Genomic DNA, 17,722 nt, shown 5'->3' with positions numbered 1-17,722 from the left:
CGTTGTCCTATCTGTGGGGGGCGCTCTCGCCGGTCTCCTACCGCTGGGGGTCCGCAGAGCACAGTGGGGTGCGAGCTCGGGCCGTGCAGCCCCACACGGGGCTCTGCACCTTGGGTCGTGCCCTGTCTGGGACTCACGCTGCTGCTGAGGGGTCAGATGAAGCGGAGTGGGCGCAGGCTCGGTCACCTCTAAAGCGCGCCCCTTACCCCATTCTGTCGCCGTACACTTTCGGGTTGACGTTTGCCGTGCTGGGGCTGGCGAGGAGCGGCGGCCATGCCTGCTCACTCACCCGGCTCTGCTGACGTGAGGAAGGTGCGGCCCCAGGACCTCCTGACCAGCAGCCGCGCTCCCGAGTCCTGGCCCGGCTCTGCCGGAGGACGCCTCTGAGCTGCGTGTCCGTCGGGCTTCCGAGTGGCCCTGCTGTGGCGCTGCCCAGGGGGACGGAGTTCCTGGGCCCTGGGGCTGTGCTCAGGGCCCTCGGAGCTAGGAGTGCTGTGTTGTGCAGCCCCGGGGAAAGGGGGTTGGAGCCGGCTGGGAGCCCCGTGCTGCGCCCAGTGCGGTCTGCCTGCTGGCCTGGGGGCACGGCCGGACCTCCTGCCGCCCCTGCTGGGTCCCACAGTGATGCCCAGGGCTTCCCGAGGGAGCCGGGTGCAGACTTCAGCTGGAAAGGGCCTGGGCCCCTCACACATTGCTGGGAGGTTTCCGGTTCCGCCTGGGGGGTCGTCAGAAGTCCCAGAGAAGACGGGTTTCCCTTGGGTGTGCTGGTCCCCCAATTCCTCCTCTGGGAGCTGGGCAGATGCTCAGGGTGGACAGTGCGGGTGACCTGGGTTCTGGTGCCCAGCTCCCCAGGACGTGCCATGCTGGGGCCTCTGCTGCTTCTGTCTGGGAGGGCAGCTCCGATGGTGGTGGTGGGGCTGCCGAGGGGGTGGCATGGCTGGGTGCTTCGTGGGTGCCTGGGAGGGGTGCCTCCCCTCCCGTGGGTGGCACCTTCTCACTGCCTGCTCAGCCTAGGCGTCCGGCCTTGGTATCCTCACGGCAGGTGATGGCCGTGGCCAGGAGCTACTCCGGCCACCCTCAGGTCACTGTTGCCACACATGACCAACATGGGGGAACCATGCCAGGGATTGGGGGTTGGGGGTCAGCGTGGCCCGGCCGGGGCTCTGCCTCCGTCTCTGTGTGATGGTCACTGCACTGACAACCAGCTAGGCTCAGAGATGGGCCGAGCCGCGTAGATGAGCAGGAGGCAGGGAGGCCAGGCCAGGAGGCTCTCCCACCCTCACAGCGGGGAGGCTGGGCCACGGGGCTGACCCGACCTGGTGTTGCTAAGGTTCTGTGAGGTGCCCTCTTTGCTAGTGCGTGGTGTCAAAAATATTCTGGAAATGTGCTGCTGGCTGCCCTCCACCCCAGATCATTGCACGTATAGAGGAACAAAGGCTCTGGGACATTTTGCAGGAAAGGAGCCCCTTCAGTGTCTCGAGGAACCCCCGGGAGAATCAGCATCCTGAACGTGGGTCCTCCTGCAGGGCTCAGAGTGCTGTCAGAGTCCCCGTGGGTGTCTGGCACAGAAGAAGCATTCAAGGGGCTCAGGCAAGGCTGCTTGGAAGGGAAGTGTTCTTCCAGTCGCCAGGAGAACAGCCATCCGCAGGTCCATGAAGGAGGAGCTTCCAATGAACCCATCTTAAGGATGATCAAACTGAGGCACAGAGAGGTTGAGGGATGTGCTCAACATCACACAGCTTGCCATGGGGGGGCCAGGATGGGGACCAGGCCAGACTCCCAAGCCGGTGACCCTCTGGGAGTAGTCACAGCCTGAGCGAGAATGTGGGGAAGAACCACCCCTGGGTTGGGGTGACCAGAGGGAGCTGCCCCCTCCTGCTGGGCCCCTTGAGACCCTGCCTGGCCTGGGTTTGAGGGGATGCTCCGCCTCAGAGTCTCCTGCCATCTCTGGGCCTCAGGTTCTGTGGGTTGGATGGCCATTGGTACCCACAAGGTTACGACCTTGCAGGGTAGATGCAGTGTTGGGATGGGGGCCCATGGGCGTAGTGCTGGCCTCCCCAAGGGCCTGGGCCATCAAACCGTCCCAGGCTGTGTGTGCTCAGGGTTCGGACCTGCTGAAGGGCAGGAAGCAGAGCCCCTGTTGTTGTTTCAGAGACGGGACACGGTTCTCTGTCTGCCCAGGGATCCTGCGTGGGCTGGGCACCCTGCGATGGCCCGTCGGTGCCAGTGGGCCCCACATGGAACCATCACAGCAGCGGTGCTGGAAGAGAGGGAAGGTAGCAGGGTGGGGCTCCCCACCACCCTGGGGGGCCTGTGGGCTCCTCCACTGTGTGTCCTGGACGCAGCGACCTACCCCTCTTGTGCTGGTTCTTTGGGGGCACTGGGGGGCTGCGTCTGGCTGCCAGGCCGGCCCAGAAATAGCCGTGACCTTCCGCACCCAGCTTGGCAACGCCTGGGGCCGAGAGGCCTACGTGCGCCTGGCTGAGTCCTCATAGGGCGGTGGGGCCAGTTATTTTGGACGTGGCCTCCCGAGGCCAGGTCAGAGCTCTTTCCCGTGGCTCCTGAAGGCCCCTCTGACGTGCGTCCACCAGGGCCTTGGCCAGCAGCCCTGGCCACCTCCGTGATCTTGTGCCCCCTTCCTGCCCGCCTGACCCCCAGCAACCCTGTGTGCTGGGTGCGGGCAGGGGCAGGGTTCCCGGAGACTGATGTAGGTGCTGGGCGACAGGGCTTCCAGGACCCCTGAGATCTATTGGAAGGCCCGGCCTCAGTTTCCAGATCAGGGGTTGTTTTAAGGAGAAAATACATAGGAAGGGCCCACCCTGGGCTGGCTCTGAATATTGGCTCAGCCTCTCATAATTGTGTGGCCTCGGGCAAGTCAGTGACTGCATGGCCAGGGTCCCAGTTTCCTTACCCATGAAATGGGCTGATGGGGGCCTTCAGGACTGCGCAGAGGATGAATGTGGGGAGGGGCCTGTACGTGCAGGGCCTTAGCTTCCCCTGCTCTGCACTACTGGGCGTGTCCCTCGGGTGTGCGAGGAGCAGTGAGCTGAGCAGTGGCTGAGCGAGGACCCGGGTTCCAGCTGGGCCGCAGTCTCCTCTTCTCCCAGGCTTCTGGATGTGGTGGTGAGCAGAAGTGGCTACCACACCATGATGCCCCAGGGTCCAGTCCCCTGGGGGCTACTAGCTTTCTGGGCAGCTGCTGACCGTGTCCTGCCATGGGTCCAGAGTGGCTGGATGGGCACGGGGCGCCGGCTGCTCTGTGGGCAGAGCCCCCTCCCCTGAGGGTGCTGGGGTGGGGTCCTATCCTGCTTCCCAGTTGGGATTGGGGCGCACCAGGTGCAGCGGGGAGGGGCTGTGCCGTCTGTCTGGAGCACGCTGCATGCTGACACCCCCCCCCGGCCTCCCCCAGGGCCTCCTTCTCACCGACCCCCCCCGGGGGACCCTGACCTTGCACTGTCCAGGGCCTGAGGAGGAGCCAGGAGCCCCTCCTCCATGGAGAGGGTTCTCAGGCGGGTACAGCAAATGCAGCCAGACCCTGGGTGTGTTCCGTACAACAGGCTTAACTGGGGCCTCCCCTCACATGTGTGCCCCACCCCTGCCTCCCAGGCCACGTGACAACTCCGTGGGCACCCGGGGGGTGGGCACCTCGGGGGGGCAGTTCTTGTTTTCCCACCTTGCGAGGGTCTGTTATGTCCACGTTGTGCGGGTGACTGAAAAGGCCCAGAGCGGTGAGAAGATGCGCCCAGGGGCGTAGGCAGCCGCAAGGGAGGCCTTTCTCAGGCGTCGGGGCATCCCAGTGTGCACCCCGCGGGGCCTCCAGCTGGTTCTGGTGGGCAGGGACTTGAGCAGCCTCCTCTGGGAGGTCCCACGGACCGTCCTGGAGGCTCACGCCACCGCCCCGGTTTTCTGAGGACCCCAGTTTCCTTCTGCCCGTTGAGGGTCCTGTGTGTGCGTGTGGCACGGGAGGGGTTGAGCTCCACCTCATAGACTGGGGAGGCCCTGGGCTTTCGGGACGGCAGGGACTGGGGGCCTCCTCTGGGCCTCCTGGGGGCCTCCACCTTCCTGGCAGGGGCTTGAGCTGGGGGCCTGGTGGGTACAAGGGCCTCTCAGGGGCCATTAGCTCCAAGTGGATCCGTGAAGCTCTGTGCCCTGCTGGGACGCCGTGCCCATTCTGGAGGCTTGGGGGCATGGTGCCAGGAGTCAGCGCCAGCCCAGTGGGGCCCAGGAGGAAAGCACTGGGGACTGTGGGCGCAGGCTAGGGCAGGCTTTCGAAGCTCTTCGTCCTATTAGAATCCCGGAGCCTAGGAATTCCCAACCCAACACCCTATACTCCAGAAAAATGGGCTGTAGGCTGGAAGCTGCTGCCAGATAACCAGACCTCTGGGACTGGGGCTCTACAGGGCGGGAGGCTGGGGGCAGGGGAAGGCCCCTGGGGGCAGGGGGACACAGCAGGCCTGCAGAACACGGCTTCTAGCCGCCCAGGGTCAGCCTGACTGTGTGTGCTAGTGCAGATGGCGGGGCCCTGTGGGGAGTGGGGGCGCCTGGGAACCTGCCCATCACCAGTGGTGCAATCTTGGACACACGATGAGTCCAGCCGTGTCCATGCTAAGACAGGCAGGCTGGGGCCCGGGGAGGGGCCGTGATGGGCCCACAGTGGGAGGCTCTACCTGAGGGCTCCCACCCGCTGGGTTCCAAGGCAGGACACCTGTTCTCCCCCTCCGTGTGAGGTCCCTGGCCGTGTGAGACTTTTGTGGTCTGACTTGCAGCCTGGGCAGAGTCCTGCCAGGCCCAGTGGGAGAGGGGCATGGACCAGAGGACACGGACGGTGTGGAGGGCCACCGGTGGGTGTGGTGGTGCAGGGGAACGGGGTCCCCACCCTCTGGGCACAGGTGTCTGGTCTGGACACCCCTCTTGCGGCACAAGTGAGTGTGCACATTGACAGAATGGCCACTGGGCTGTGTCCACACGGGTTTTCAGTCACACTGGGTCCTGTCTGAGCTGCTGACTTGGCAGGTTGTCCTGAGCCGTCCTGTCCTCTCGGCGGGCCTCATGGTCCACTCGTGTACACTGACCCTCTGAAGTTTGTATCCTCCCTTGGGGAGATCTGAAGGGGACTGGACTGCCGGGTGGGCCCAGGCTGCTGGGTGGTCCCAGGTGGACGTGGCCTCTGGGACTGGTCTAGAAGAGAGGGGCCGGGAAGTGGAGGGAGGGCTGCTGGGGTGAGGAGAGCTTCATGCGGTGGGGTGGGGAGAGGTGGGAGGGAAAAGGGCAGCCAGATGGAGGGCAAGGCAGGGACAAGGGACAAAGGACAAAGGCCAGGTGGCAGGTGTGTGAGTCACAACACCTGGCAGAGGCTGCAGTAGGCGCTGTGGGCCAGCTGGGTGGCTAAGGAGGGCTCTGGGGCCTGGCCAAGGCACCGGGGAGCCACGATGGGTCTGAGCCTGGGCGGTGAGCCACTGGGAAGGGCCTCAGTCTGGCGTGGGGCGGCTGGTGGGCATCTGGCAGGCGCCTGGTGGGAACGGGGCGGGGGCGCTGTGGATACCGGGGCGGGGGTTGGTGGGGTTATGGGGCAGCCGTCCCGGTGGCCAGGGGTAGAGGCCCTCCTGCAGCTGGAGATTGCCCCCTGCACCTGGTGGGGAGAAGGCCCAAGCATGGACTTCCTGGTGGCCTCTCTGGGCCAGGCTGGCCTGAGATACCACCCCCACCCCCATCCAGGGTCTGGGGAGAGGGCTCCATCCATCCTGGTGCCGTCCCCACTAGGGCAGCATCCTGGTGGGAGGAGGGACAAGTGACCCTGGCCCTCAGGGGCAGGAACAGCCCCTCCCCCACTGGTAGGGTTCCCACTTCCTTAGTGCTTTTGCTGGGCCTTGGGGCCCAGGCTGGGGTGGGAAGGGCTCACTGGCCTGTTAGCTGGCTTCCCTGGCTTCCTTGTGGAGGAAACTGGGACAACAGGAAGAAGTGAGGGCTGGGCTTGCAGGGGGCCCTGGGGAAGTGTGGGCAGCTCTCTGGAGCCCCAGAGCAATCTGGGGAGGGCACTGGGGGGCTGCTGAGGGTGGGGGCAGCCTGGAGAGGGCTAGGTTGCTTCTGTGTGGGTGGGTTGGGGTAGTAGGGGGTACAATGAGCACCCCCTCAGCAGGGGAAAGGTCCTGGAACCCCCTTCCCAGTCTGCAGCAGACAGTGGGGGGACAGGCCAGAGACCTGGGAGGCCCCAGGCTGTCCCCCGACCTTCCACTCAGCCAGCTGCCAGGCTGGGCCTTGGCGCCTCGGATTCTCTGGGCTGGCTCTGTGCCCGCCCCTCCTGCCCCCTCCTGGTCCCCTCGCCTGCCCCCTCCCTCCTCCCCTCCCTGCTCTGGCTGCCTTTGGATACAGGGCCCTGGGGACCGTCCTGCCTCCTGCGGCCCCAGAGTCAGGCCCTGCGGGGGAGGGGGGCTCTCCTGCTTGCTTCCTGGGACCAGGGTGCTCGCCTCAACCTCAGACCCGTGTCCCAGCCCCACTCCCCTGCGGCCAGGCAGCCCTGGGAGGCGGGAGTGCAGTGGGAGCCAAAGGCTGGGCGGCGGGATCCTTCTGGGGCTGCCCCAGCCTGCCCCCGCCTCCCTCCCGGCACAGTTTACCGGCGATCTGGGGCCTTTGACGCGGGAGGGCGGGCAGCCGGGCGGGGATAAAGCTGGGCGGGGGCACAGCGCCCCGGGACTCCGGGACAGGAAGGCGGGTGAGTGTCCGAGTGCTCCCTGAGGCTCCTCCGGGTCCAGTGGGGGTGGGAGGTGTGGAAGGTGGGGCTGGCGGGAGGCCTGGGTGTGGCCACCCCTGGGGCAGACCTCAGAGGGGGTGGGCAGGGGTTCCCAGGCCTTTCTGCTCACACTCAGCTCAGCTGGAGCCTCAGTGGCTTCCTCTGTCAAATGGGGTGGGGGGGGGTGCGGCCCGGGGATGGAACCTTCTCCTTCCAGAGCCCCGACTGGACTCTCCTCCCAAGCTCTCCGATATTGCTGTGTGGCCCAGCCAGGGGTCCGGGGCAGGGTCACTGGAACTGCTGGCCGGCTGCACTGTTGAGAGGCAGCGGGGTGGGGGGTGGGTCTGGCCTGGCTCTTCTGCAGCCCCCCGGGGTTGGGGGGATACGCAGAGCCCCTCTGTGCCCTTGTCTTCTCTTGTGAAATGAGGCTCGTAACGTAGTGAACACATAGTTGATCATTTATTGTTAGCAGGGGAGTGAAAGGAGGTCCTGTGGGTAATCACACCATGACAGCTGGTGTGAATGGGGCCCGTCCCCCGTCACCTGGTCATCAGGGGCCCTTGGCGGTGCTGCGGGGCTGGAACCAGCCCATGGGACCTGTGGTTGGCATGGCCACTAGCTGAGGTGCTGGTTTTGACCAGACCCTCTGCAGCTGCGGGCGGACCTGCACACCCACACCCGCCTTTGATTTTTACAGCAACCTGGGGGCGCCGTGCTAAACCCCCTTATACAAAAGGGGAGCTTCAGGGACGTAGAAACCCCTCCGCAGCTAGTAAACGGAGGAGCTTAGGGCCTCTTGGATCCTAAGAGTCTTTAGGCTCTGTCGGAAAGCGGGTTTTCCACAGGTGCTCACTGCCTGTACTATTATTAATTGTTGGTAAATGGCAGCTTAGACCGCCACGGGCTGTTGTCTTGGGTTTTAGTGACCCCCTTGAGGGGTTTTAGTGACCCCCCTGAGCCACAAAGTATCTGTGGCTTTCTGGTGGGATCATAATTGTGTGCAAAGCCAGAGTTGCTGGGCTCTCAGTGGAGGGCCTGGTGGCTGTCCTGGGGCACGGTGGTGGTTTTCGTGGCGGGGCCTTCTGGCATCTCCTTCGGCTGCTCTGAAGGCCTTGTGTTTATTAAAACCACCCCGGCCCGGGCTCTGAACAGATGAAGTTCGCATGATTCATCGTGTGAAAGGGAACAAGGAACCCTGGGCTGAGGAGCAGGACACCAGGTTTCAGGCTGCTCCGCTCCCCGTCTGTCCGGCCTCCGTGGAGAATGGGGCTCTGGGCTTTGGTCTCAGGTGCAGGTGCGTGTGTAGAGGTGGGGGTGATGGAGACATGGGGCGGGAAGTGGTTTCCAGAGTGGCAGCAGGAACAGACGCTGGTGAGCACTGTTCTCGAGGGGCTCGCGGAGGGTCCGATGCCTTTCCCAGCGTGACGGCCCGTGCCATGTCCGTGGGGTGGGGCCTGCATCTCTGCCCAAAGGCCACGTTTCCGGAGAGCCACCCCCAGTCTTGTTTCTGTCTGATGCAGTCCATTGCCTGGTTATTGTGTGTCCCCACCACTGACCCCCACCCCAGGCGGTGGGCTCCCTGAAGGTGGGGTCATAGGGGTTCACTCACCCCTGACCCCAGTGCTCTCAGCATGGGGCCAGAGCAGAGAGGGTGCTGGGTAGGTACACATAGGAATGAAAACTCAGTGGGGAAAACCCCAGCAGTGAGGGCATCCAGGAAGGCTTCCTGGAGGAACGGGGGGGGGGGGTGAGGAGTGTCTGGGGGCATTCTGGACACAGACTAAAGGGTGACTGGAGGCATGAATCCCACAGGCCCCTCTCTATCTCCTCCTACCCTTGAGCTGAGGGTAGGAAGGACAGGGGCCGGTGGGCCAGGCCGGGAAGTCAGAACTTGGCTTGGGGCCATAGGGAGCCACAGATGGTGTGTGAGCCGCAGCCACATGGGGCCACCATTGTATGTCTGGGTCTCACTGTTGGGGGCTGGGGCACTCACCAGGTGGGTGGGTGGAGGACATGGGCCCTTGATGGCGGGCTGGGCCTGGGGCTGGAGGCGGCACCTGCACTCACTGAAACCCGCACTGAACTGCCCCCTCTGTCTCTCGACGCCCACCCTGGTGAGAGCGGGATGGCTGGTTGGAGGAAAGAGCAGGGGAGACCCCTGGGATCTCCATCCCCAGATGGGGGAGCAGGGTGTGCGGGTGTCCTTCAAGGGCAACCCTGTGTCCCCCAGTTTGTGTCTCAGGTGGGGTCCTGAGCTGTCGGGGTGTTGGGGTACAGGGCCTGATACTGGGGAGGGAAGAGCGCTCCGCGCTCTGGGGTGTGGGATCCCTGGTCTGTGTCCTTCTCATGACGGAATCTGTGCGTTCCCGACAACATCCCCGTAGGGCAGCTACTGTCCTTCTCCCTCCTTGCAGATGAGGGACAGTAACAGCCTGCGGTCACCGGCCGGTGACACCTTGCCGAGGGGTCTGAACTGGAGCCTGAGGAAATGGGCTGCAGGGGTGCAGGGGGCAGGCAGTCCGGTGGAAGGAAGTGCACGGTCAAGGCATTGGGCAGGAGGGCCCAGCGGGTGGCTGCCGCTGTGGGGGGTCAGGCGGGAGCTCCAGGAGGGGGGCAGTGCTCCCCAAGGCAGGAGTCCTAGCAGGGTGAAACCAGAACCCTGGTTTGCCAGCCTCGGGGGTGGCCCAGGTGTGACCCAGGCAGCCCAGGGACGGGTGGAGCTGGGAAATGCCGCATCTGACTCCCGTATGTGACAGCTTCGGAAATGAGGCACAGGATGGTGTGAGGGATGGGGTGACCCCTGGCTCAGTAGCGCTGCCTGCGTGGGGGGCACCCATGAAGGGCAGTCTGGGAGGTGGCTTCTCGGATCAGGGGTTGGAGGGGTGGCCGGCAGCCCCATCTGGGGGCGGGAAAGGGTGGAGCCTTTTGCCTGTCCGGTGATTGCTTTCCCTGCGTCTCTGAGCTTAGCCCCGGGAGATGCTCAGTATTTGTAAATGGGATGAACGAGTGAAGACATGAACACATGCCAGTCCTCCTTCCGCCTTGGTGGGAGTGCTCAGGTCTGGAGTGGGAGCGGGGCACACAGGTGCAGAAGGCGCTCGGAGCCAGGTCTGAGGCCGGGGTGGGGGCAGTGTCCTGGTCAGTGGTGGGTGGGTGGTGGGGCTTCCGACAGAGGTGGGCATCCCGGGGGTGCAGTCCGCTCACGTGCTGGAGCAGCTGGCTACGCTGTGGCCCGTGTGTCGCCGTGCGATGTCACAGGCAGCCCGGCCCGCAGGAAGGGCTTGCAGGGGCTGGGGGGCAGGGGAGACACCCTAGCCCTCGGCCACCAGCTGGGTCTGCAGCGTGGCAGAAGGGGCAGCTGCAGGGCACTTGGCCCCACTGTCCCATGGCCACAGAGGCCCTGTGTTCCAGCCCTCATCACCTACTGTCCCTTTGTCCCCGTGATACCCCAGCAAGGCAAGCCTCGTCGTGTCTGGTCACAGGCGGTGTTGGGTACGCCCCGGCCTCTGAGCCGGGGCCGGGCCCTGACTGTCCAGCTTGGTGCTGTCCTGGGGGCAACACTGGCACGCCGCCTGCTGTCATTCCGTGCTCCCGCCTCCTGCCCTGTGTGTCCCTCCTGCCGCGGGTGCCCCTGAGCGGAGGGCCCAGGCCTGGCCAGGTGAGGTCGGGGTGGGGCTGACAGCAGCTGCGGAGTGGCACCCGTTACCAGCGAGGTTCTTCTGGTGCCTGCTGGGTGGGTGCTGTCCGGGCTGGGGGGCCTTGGGCTAGGCCTGGCGGGCTCCCGGTGGCCACGGGGTCCAGGACCCCCGGGGGGCCTGGTCTGGCTCACCCGGCTGCCTGCCCGCCGGAGCCCCGCAGCCTCCCCCATGCTCTCAGGGGTGCTCGCCCGTGGGTCTCCGGTGGAGCTGTGGCCCACCCAGGCAGCGCTGGTGGCCGACGGCATGCCAGGGTGGCCTCGGGGGTGGGCCGCTCAGTTTGGCGAGTCAGCACCACTCCCCCCGGGGGCACCATTAAAGCCACGGGTGTGGCGGGGCGGCCCGTGCGGGGCCCGAGGGGCAGCGGCCGTGCTTCCGAGAGCCTGCTTGCGGCGCGGTCCTCCACCCCGAGGTCCCGGCGGGCGCAACAGGTGTCCGCCCCAGTGGAAACCGAAGCCTGCTGGCCACAGCTCTGCTTCCAGGTCGTGGCCTGGGTGCCCCGTGACCGGCTTGGAGCTGGAGCCAGCTCAGAAGGTGGCTTTCCTCCCTGGCCATGTCTCATCTGCAGGGGAGGCCACGTGCCCCAGAGAGGGCGAGGCCTGGCCCCAGGTCGCCCAGGGAGTCAGGGCAGCTGCTCAAGCCCCGATGAGGTTCCAGGCATCAGCAGGGCGCTGGTCTCCCCGTCGTCCAGCTTCTCCAGGGGAAGCCTTCCCCCGATCGCCCGAGCCTCCAGCTCTGCCCTCGGTGCTGCCCGCTGTGCTGGCTTGATCTGCTCGGAGCCCTCCCTCCTGCTGGTCCCCATCCCGCTGCGGGCACTCAGCGGGTGCTGGAGGGAGGCCCTGATGACTCAGGGAGCTGCCTGGAGGCAGAGAGGTGCTGCCAAGGAGTAGTAAGCTCCCTGTCACTGGAGGTGTGCGAGCTGGGGGACTGGGTGGCGGAGGTGACCTTCAAGTTCCCTCTGGACCTCAGGGGCTGAGATCCTGTGATGGGTTCTGGACATTTCCCAGATCTGGACCTCTGCCCAGAACGCTGGGTCATTTGTTCCTTCCATAAACAAGTGGGGAGCCCTCCTGGTGCCAGACCCTGTGTGGAGGCAGGGTGGAATCGGCAGCCTCTGCGTCCCTCCTTTGGGACATGCCTTCCCTGGGGCTGGGACACTCTGCTCTGAAGGGCGTGTGGCTGGAGGGAAAGGGGACAGGACAGGGATGGGGGGAAGGGAGGTCACAGGACTTGGCCAGTGAGGGGGGCTGGACCCTCAGTGCTGCTGGGTGCAGGGCGGGAGGGCAGGAGGGCTCTGGGAGGGCTTCCTGGAGGATCAGGGTGGGCTGGGCTGGCTCAAGACTCCCCTCCTGCCCCCCCGAGCCGTGTGTAGACTTGGGCTCGCTCTGGGAGGATTCCAGGAACAGCTCCTGCTCGGATAAAAATAGACTTCTCCGAAGGGCTTGGGGTCTTGCCAGCTGCAGCAGGTGCCCCCCAGGCCTGGCAAGAGTGGGTGCCCCAGGCAAGGGGGGGACAGTGTTGCTGGGGCCCAGGTCTGCAGCCTGAGCAGCACGGTGCTCTCTATGTCTTGGGTGCAGTATCAAAGAGCTCGATGGGAAACTTTTACCGTGTTTGGATGAGGAAACAGACTGGGTGGTAGAAGCAGCTTGTCCAGAGGTCCTTCCTTCCAGAGGGCCAGGGTTGGCAAGAGCAGGGTCTTTGCGGCTCAGCAAAACTCAGTCCCAACCGTGGTTCTTCTACTTCCTGGATGGGCAACTTGGGCAAGTCACTCAACCTCTCTGACCTGCTGTGTTTTATCCATACAATGTGGCCAATGTGTCTTGTTCATGGGATGCAGCATTGGAGGGGACAGACCTTCTGAAAGTGGTCAAGGTGGGAGGTTGGTGGTGGTGGGGTCACTGAGTGCCCAGAGGTGGACTCCAGGGAGATGCTGCTGGAAGTGGGGAGCTAAGAGCACTGGAGCGGGAGTCCTGGCCTGAAGCCCACGTTGTTGCTGGATGGAGGCACGAGGAGATGGGCAGGCCACCTGGCTTGGTGAGGGTGGACCTGTGGGTGGGGCTCCTGCGGGGCCTCCTTCCTGCATGCTCACCCAGCTTGCCGGTGTGAGGAAGCGAGGGTCACAGGCAGGGCTGATGCTCTCTGGGTGTATGTGTGGGGAGAGCCTGGGAGGGGGCCGTGTTCTGGGCTGGGCCCCTGCCAGCATACCCCTGCTCCCCCCGGCCCTGCGGCTCTGACTGCTGATTGCGGGGGCCAGGCTGGCTGGCTGGGAGCTGGGCTTGGAGCCGGGTTCCCAGGAAGGCGAGGCCTCCTGGGACCCTGTGTGCTGGGGGCTCTATCCACCCTGCTCCACCTCTCTTCCGAGGGCCTCTGGGCTGGCCAGGGCAGGTACAGCGTTGACTGTGATGCCAGGCTCCAGACTCTTGAGGCTCATCATCTGGGGGGCGCTTGCGTCCTTTACATGGTGCTCCCAGGAGGGAAAGCCAGGACCCTGCTGGTGGGGTTAGGCCCAGACCCTGGGGGCGGTTCTACCTGGGAGCATCCCAGAGGGCCTCTTGGTGAGGGTGAGAGGGATGTGGAGACAGCTCTCTGGGTGACCCTCTGCGGGCTCCTGGTCTCAGTGACTCAGTCTCCCCATCTGCACACAGCAAGGGGTGGGTGGGATGACGGCAGCCTCCCCCAGCTGTGGTGAGGATTCAGTGAGGGCCAGTGGTGTCTAGCACACAATAACGCACAAGAAGGTGCTCAGGAGTCCTCGGGCGTGAGGCTGGAGAGCTGGGCAGGGGCCTAGCAGTCCAGGTGAGGTGCTGGGCACTCACCTGGTGGGCGTCGGCCTCCCCAACCCACCTGACAGGGGCACCCCCTTCTCATTGGCAGCCTGGAGAGTTCTTCCTGCAGGCCTTTGCCTGTGCTGAGGTCCCCCCAGCACCTAGTCCTGGGTAGACCCCCTCCTGCAAGAGGGGGCCCTGGGGAGCCCCAGAGGGTGCTGGGGAGGGCATGCACAGGGTTGATGGGCTCCTGCTCCGACAGGCAGAAGGCAGAAGGCAGGCGCCTGGGCGGCAGGGCCCCGCCTCGCCACGGTCTGTCGCCCTCCCCTCTTGCATTTCCCCTTCCTCCTGCTGCTTCCTCTCTCCTGCCCGGCCCTCCGCAGCCCCTTTGTTTGCCTGGGCGCGCTGGCCGGCCTGCGGTTATATTTAGGCGGCAGGTGTGGGAGCCACAAGCCCGGTGGCCAGCCGGGCACCGGCCATCCCGCCCACGTGATGCCCGGGCGCTATAAATAGCTCCCGGGCCACAGGGCCGCCGAGCATCCCAGGGAGGCCGGCGCGCCCCGCGCTCTGGGTCTCCGCCCCAGCCCCCCGCCTGGCCCCGCACCGATGGAGGCGGCGGTGGGACGCCTGTGTGCGTGTGCGTGAGCGAGCCGGGGTGAGCTGGGGCGGGTGTGGGCCGGGCATGCGGGGAGGACCTCAGCCTCAGCCCGGGGAGGGGACCGCACCCCTGGAACCAGCCCCCACGCGCCTCGGGGCTCATGCAGCACGGGACGTGGTGGCCCCCACCCAAGACCCCACACCAGCTGCCGGGTCCCAGCCCTGCCCACGGTGCTCCCACACTCCTGCTTTACCTCTCCTGGGACCTCAGGGAGCTGTAATCCTCAGCAGCTCCCCGGATCATGCAGGGGTCTGGGTCAGGAGGGGCTGGCCCTCTCTGAGCCCTGTGGGTTCAAACAGGCTATGGCCAGGAATGCGGGCTACAGCCTCCCTGTACCTGGATTTCCCCCCTTACAAACTGGGGTTGAGTGTTGTCCTTGCCTCCTCGACTTGAGATTGAGGAAACCCAGACAGTCTGTCTGGTCAGGGCCCAGAGAAGGTCCTGCTGTCTGTCCCTGCCTGTTTACTGATCTGCAGACAGGGAGGACTATGGTCCCCTAACGGGGTCTCCACAGGATGGCTGCTCTGGACGCGGCAGAGGGTTCAGTGCCTGCAGGTGGGAGGAGGCTGGCTGGGGCCCCAGGAGCGGGGTTATGGGCCCTGGGCAGGAAGGCCAGAGGGGACGCATCGCGTACAGTAGGCCCCTTGCCTCATGGTGCTGGGCCTGGGGGGTGGTTGCTGTGGCCAACTTGGGTCACCCCTGCTTAGGGGCCCTGGAGCCTCGCTGGCGGGGTGTGGTTGGGAGGAAGGGCCCCTCTCTGCGGGCTGAGGCATGACTGCCTGCTCCCACCTAGGTGTGGCGGCCCAGACTCTGCACAGACAGGTGGGGTGTGTGGCAAGACCCCAACCCACCTTGGCCCAGACCCCTGACCCCATTCTAGTCTAGATCGTGCTCCCTGTCCCCCAGCCAGTCTAACCCTGCCGATAGGGGTCAGCTTCAGCCTCAAGGTGACAGTAGTGTGGTCCTTCCTGCCCAGAGCCTTCAGCGCTGAGGACCTGTTCAGGGATACTGCGTAGCAGAGCTAGGCCCTCTGCTCTTGCCCATGGGGTCTCCCCCAGGTGCCCGGCACCTGTGGGCAGCGAGGTGACTGGTCAGTCCTGCAGGGAGAGGTCTGTAGTCCTGTGGCTTCCTTGAGCCTTTTTTCCTCTTACTTTCTGGTAAACACACGCATGCACACACACGCTCGGGAGCACCCTGCTGCCCCAGGAGGGACAGGTGTTTGTGTGGTGTGCAGGGAGCCTGTGGCTGTCTCTTTCTTCACCTGCCCTCTGAGCTGACGCTTGCTCTGGGATGGCTCAGGTTTAGGGCTGGCTGAACCAGGACAGGCTTCCTGCCCTCTGCCTTTCCCCCAATCCTGGGACACTCCCCATTCAGCCCTCCCAGGACCCCGGCACAGGGCAGAGGGCGAGGTGTGTCACCTGTGCCCTGAGCCCAGGAACCCCAGGGCCGCTGGTCCCTTCTTACCCGGGGTCCCAGGCCTTGGGTGCTTCCTGCACCTCGGCTGAGACTCTGCGGGCTCTGCTTGCCTGGTGGACAGCTGGAGAAGGGGGTGCTGGGGCGGGGACAAAGGTAAGAGGTGGTGGGTTGGGGGACGGAGGGCCTGGCCGGGTGAGCAGATAAGAGTGCCGTGGGTGGGGTTGGGACCACATTCAGTGGCTGGAGGGGTCTGCTGACCACTGGGTCACAGCTGGAGGGACCACGGGGACATCTTATATAACTTCTCATTGTGCAGGTGGGGAAACTGAGGCCATTGATTGCCCAAGGTCTCCCAGCCCATCTGTGGGGCGGGGGTGGGGTGTGGGGCTGGGTGCGCCTGCTGGGGTCCCTGGCCAGGAACTTTGGGGCCCAGAGAGGGAGAGACAGGTGTGGAGATGCTTGATGGCTGTCTCAGTGGCCCCGCAGCGTCCCTCCCTGGGGCCATCACAGTGTGACCCACTCCTGGCCCCCTGCACTGTCATGCGCTGGCATGCGCCTGGGGGCCGGCTGGTCCTCTGGCCGCTGTGGTCGGCCTCTGCTTCTCCGAGCTCCCCAAGGGCAGAGGCTTGTTTACTCCCGTGCCTGGCCAGCCCTGTGGGTGAGTGGTGGAGACAGCAGAGGGGTGGAGGCGGGCAGGAGCCAGAGAGTCCCACGGGGCACCCGTGAGACATGTTTAAGGTGGCTTACGGCCGTGAGCGGGGCTGCAGCCCCCTGTCCCCGCTGCGCCCCAGCACTTCGGCAGCCGTGCCTGAGCCCCTCTCCCGGAGGACTGGCCGCCCCACAACGATCTGGGCTCCGGAATTCCGCAGAGGCCTGGAATTCCACAGAGCAGTGTGACTGTCCTTGGCTGGGGGTGGGTGTCTGCTGGTCACAGGCTGCAGAGGGGGGACCAGGCTCAGGGGGGCGGGGGCAGACCCCTGTTGTGCAGACTGCTGTGAAATCTGCTCATTGGGGTGCAGCGCGCTCCTGGGGTGTGTGTCCCTGGAATCCCTCCCTCTGTCCTTTTTCCCTCCACACTGCTGGCCGTCAGGGCTCTCTGAGACCGCCCTGGCGGGAGCTGTTCTTCCTGTGCTCCCAGGTGGGGAAACTGAGGCCTGACGAGGGTCATTCACTCAGCGCGGTCCTGTGGCAGGGCCCTGGGGAAGCATCTTCTGCGGCGTGGGGTGGGCAGACTCGCAGCCCTCCCCGGAGGCAGGGGCTCCCAGTGACCCCTTGTCTGTTCATTTTCTTTCCGGTCCTCCCACAGACGTGGCCTGCTGCTGACCAGACCGGGATTTATGGAGAGGGCCTCGGGGGGCAGCTCTGAATACTGCCGGGCCCAACATCGCTGCCACGCCTGCTGCTGAGGAGGCCCCCGCGCCTCTGGCCCTCACCATTGCCCTCGCCCGCCGATGGCCCCTGCTGTCCGGCCCCGGGCCGGCTCTGCCGCCTGAGCCCCCGGGCCCTCTCCAGGACTCGCAGTACCCCGATGGGGTAACGTGACAGAGACCCCGAGTGTCAGAGCCGCCCACCGCCACGCCGCCGCCTTCCACCCCCACCCCCACCCCAAGGCTGCCCTGTGCGTTAGGTTCAAGTTCGGGTTTCGTCTGGTCCTTGAGGGTTTGGGGCCCGCCTTGGAGCGCAGGGGGTCGCTCGCCCATCCACCGATGCAGACAGCGCTGGGCAGAGCCCCGGCGGCAGACTCACTCTGGGCTTTGTGAGGTTTTCTTGGCCGGGCTTTGGTTGTCCTTATTTTTACTTTTGCCCCTCATTGTTACCCAGCTCCCCGAGGCGGGGGTGTGGGCCGCCGCTCTCCCCTGGGGGCCTTGTCTTTCCTTCTCTTGTAAAGAGCTGGACCCCGCTGCTCAGCTCCCCCACCTCCCAGGCATTTGCACAGTATCGGTGCGGGCGGGGCGGGTTGCCAAAGCGTTTTCTGTCTGTCAGACGAGCACAGGGATCTCGGTTGCCCCGGGGCGTGGGGGGCTGGCGGGGCCCCTCCCTGGGTGCAGCCCCTGCCTGGGCCTCACCCCGTCTTCGGAGGAGCATGGCGCGGATGAACCGGCCCGCCCCCGTGGAGGTGAGCTACAAGAGCATGCGCTTCCTGATCACGCACAACCCCACCAACGCCACTCTCAGCACCTTCATCGAGGTGAGTGGGGCCCGAGAGCTGGGGCGGGGCTGGGTTTGGGGCTGTCAAACCAAGTACTGCGCTTCGGAGCAGCACGGTCGCCGACCCCGGCGGGGGGAGCGCAGGCTGTCCCGCGGAGCTCCGTGTGAGGGTCAGCAGCCGCCGGGGCCCTGCAGGGTAGGACGGCCGGGGCAGGGGCTCCACACTAAGTAGACAGAGGCAGGCTCAGGGGTAGGAGCAGCGGGTGTTGCCTCCTCGGACGTGGCCTGCGGCTGGAGCGGCCTGGGCTGGCTCCTG

The 17,722-nt window shown here is 65.4% G+C and overlaps 1 protein-coding gene across 2 annotated transcripts in view; it reads left to right on the top strand.

Annotated features, from left to right (window-relative positions):
- PTP4A3 (protein tyrosine phosphatase 4A3) overlaps window positions 1-17,722 on the top strand; it is a 34,163-nt gene that overhangs the window by 10,479 nt on the left and 5,962 nt on the right. Inside the window, exons 1-2 of one of the 2 annotated variants that reach the window (XM_036109476.2) lie at window positions 6,597-6,706; window positions 16,565-17,446. In XM_036109476.2, coding sequence (XP_035965369.1) covers window positions 17,342-17,446 — 105 coding nt within the window. In that variant the 5' untranslated portion in view covers window positions 6,597-6,706; window positions 16,565-17,341. Of the gene's footprint in view, window positions 1-6,596; window positions 6,707-16,564; window positions 17,447-17,722 lie in introns of those variants that run through there. The other variant, XM_036109473.2, reaches the window with a different exon arrangement.

The sequence above is a fragment of the Halichoerus grypus genome, chromosome 5 (assembly GCF_964656455.1).
Source record: "Halichoerus grypus chromosome 5, mHalGry1.hap1.1, whole genome shotgun sequence".
Lineage (NCBI taxonomy): Eukaryota > Metazoa > Chordata > Mammalia > Carnivora > Phocidae > Halichoerus > Halichoerus grypus.
This window is presented reverse-complemented; position numbering and strand designations above follow the sequence as displayed.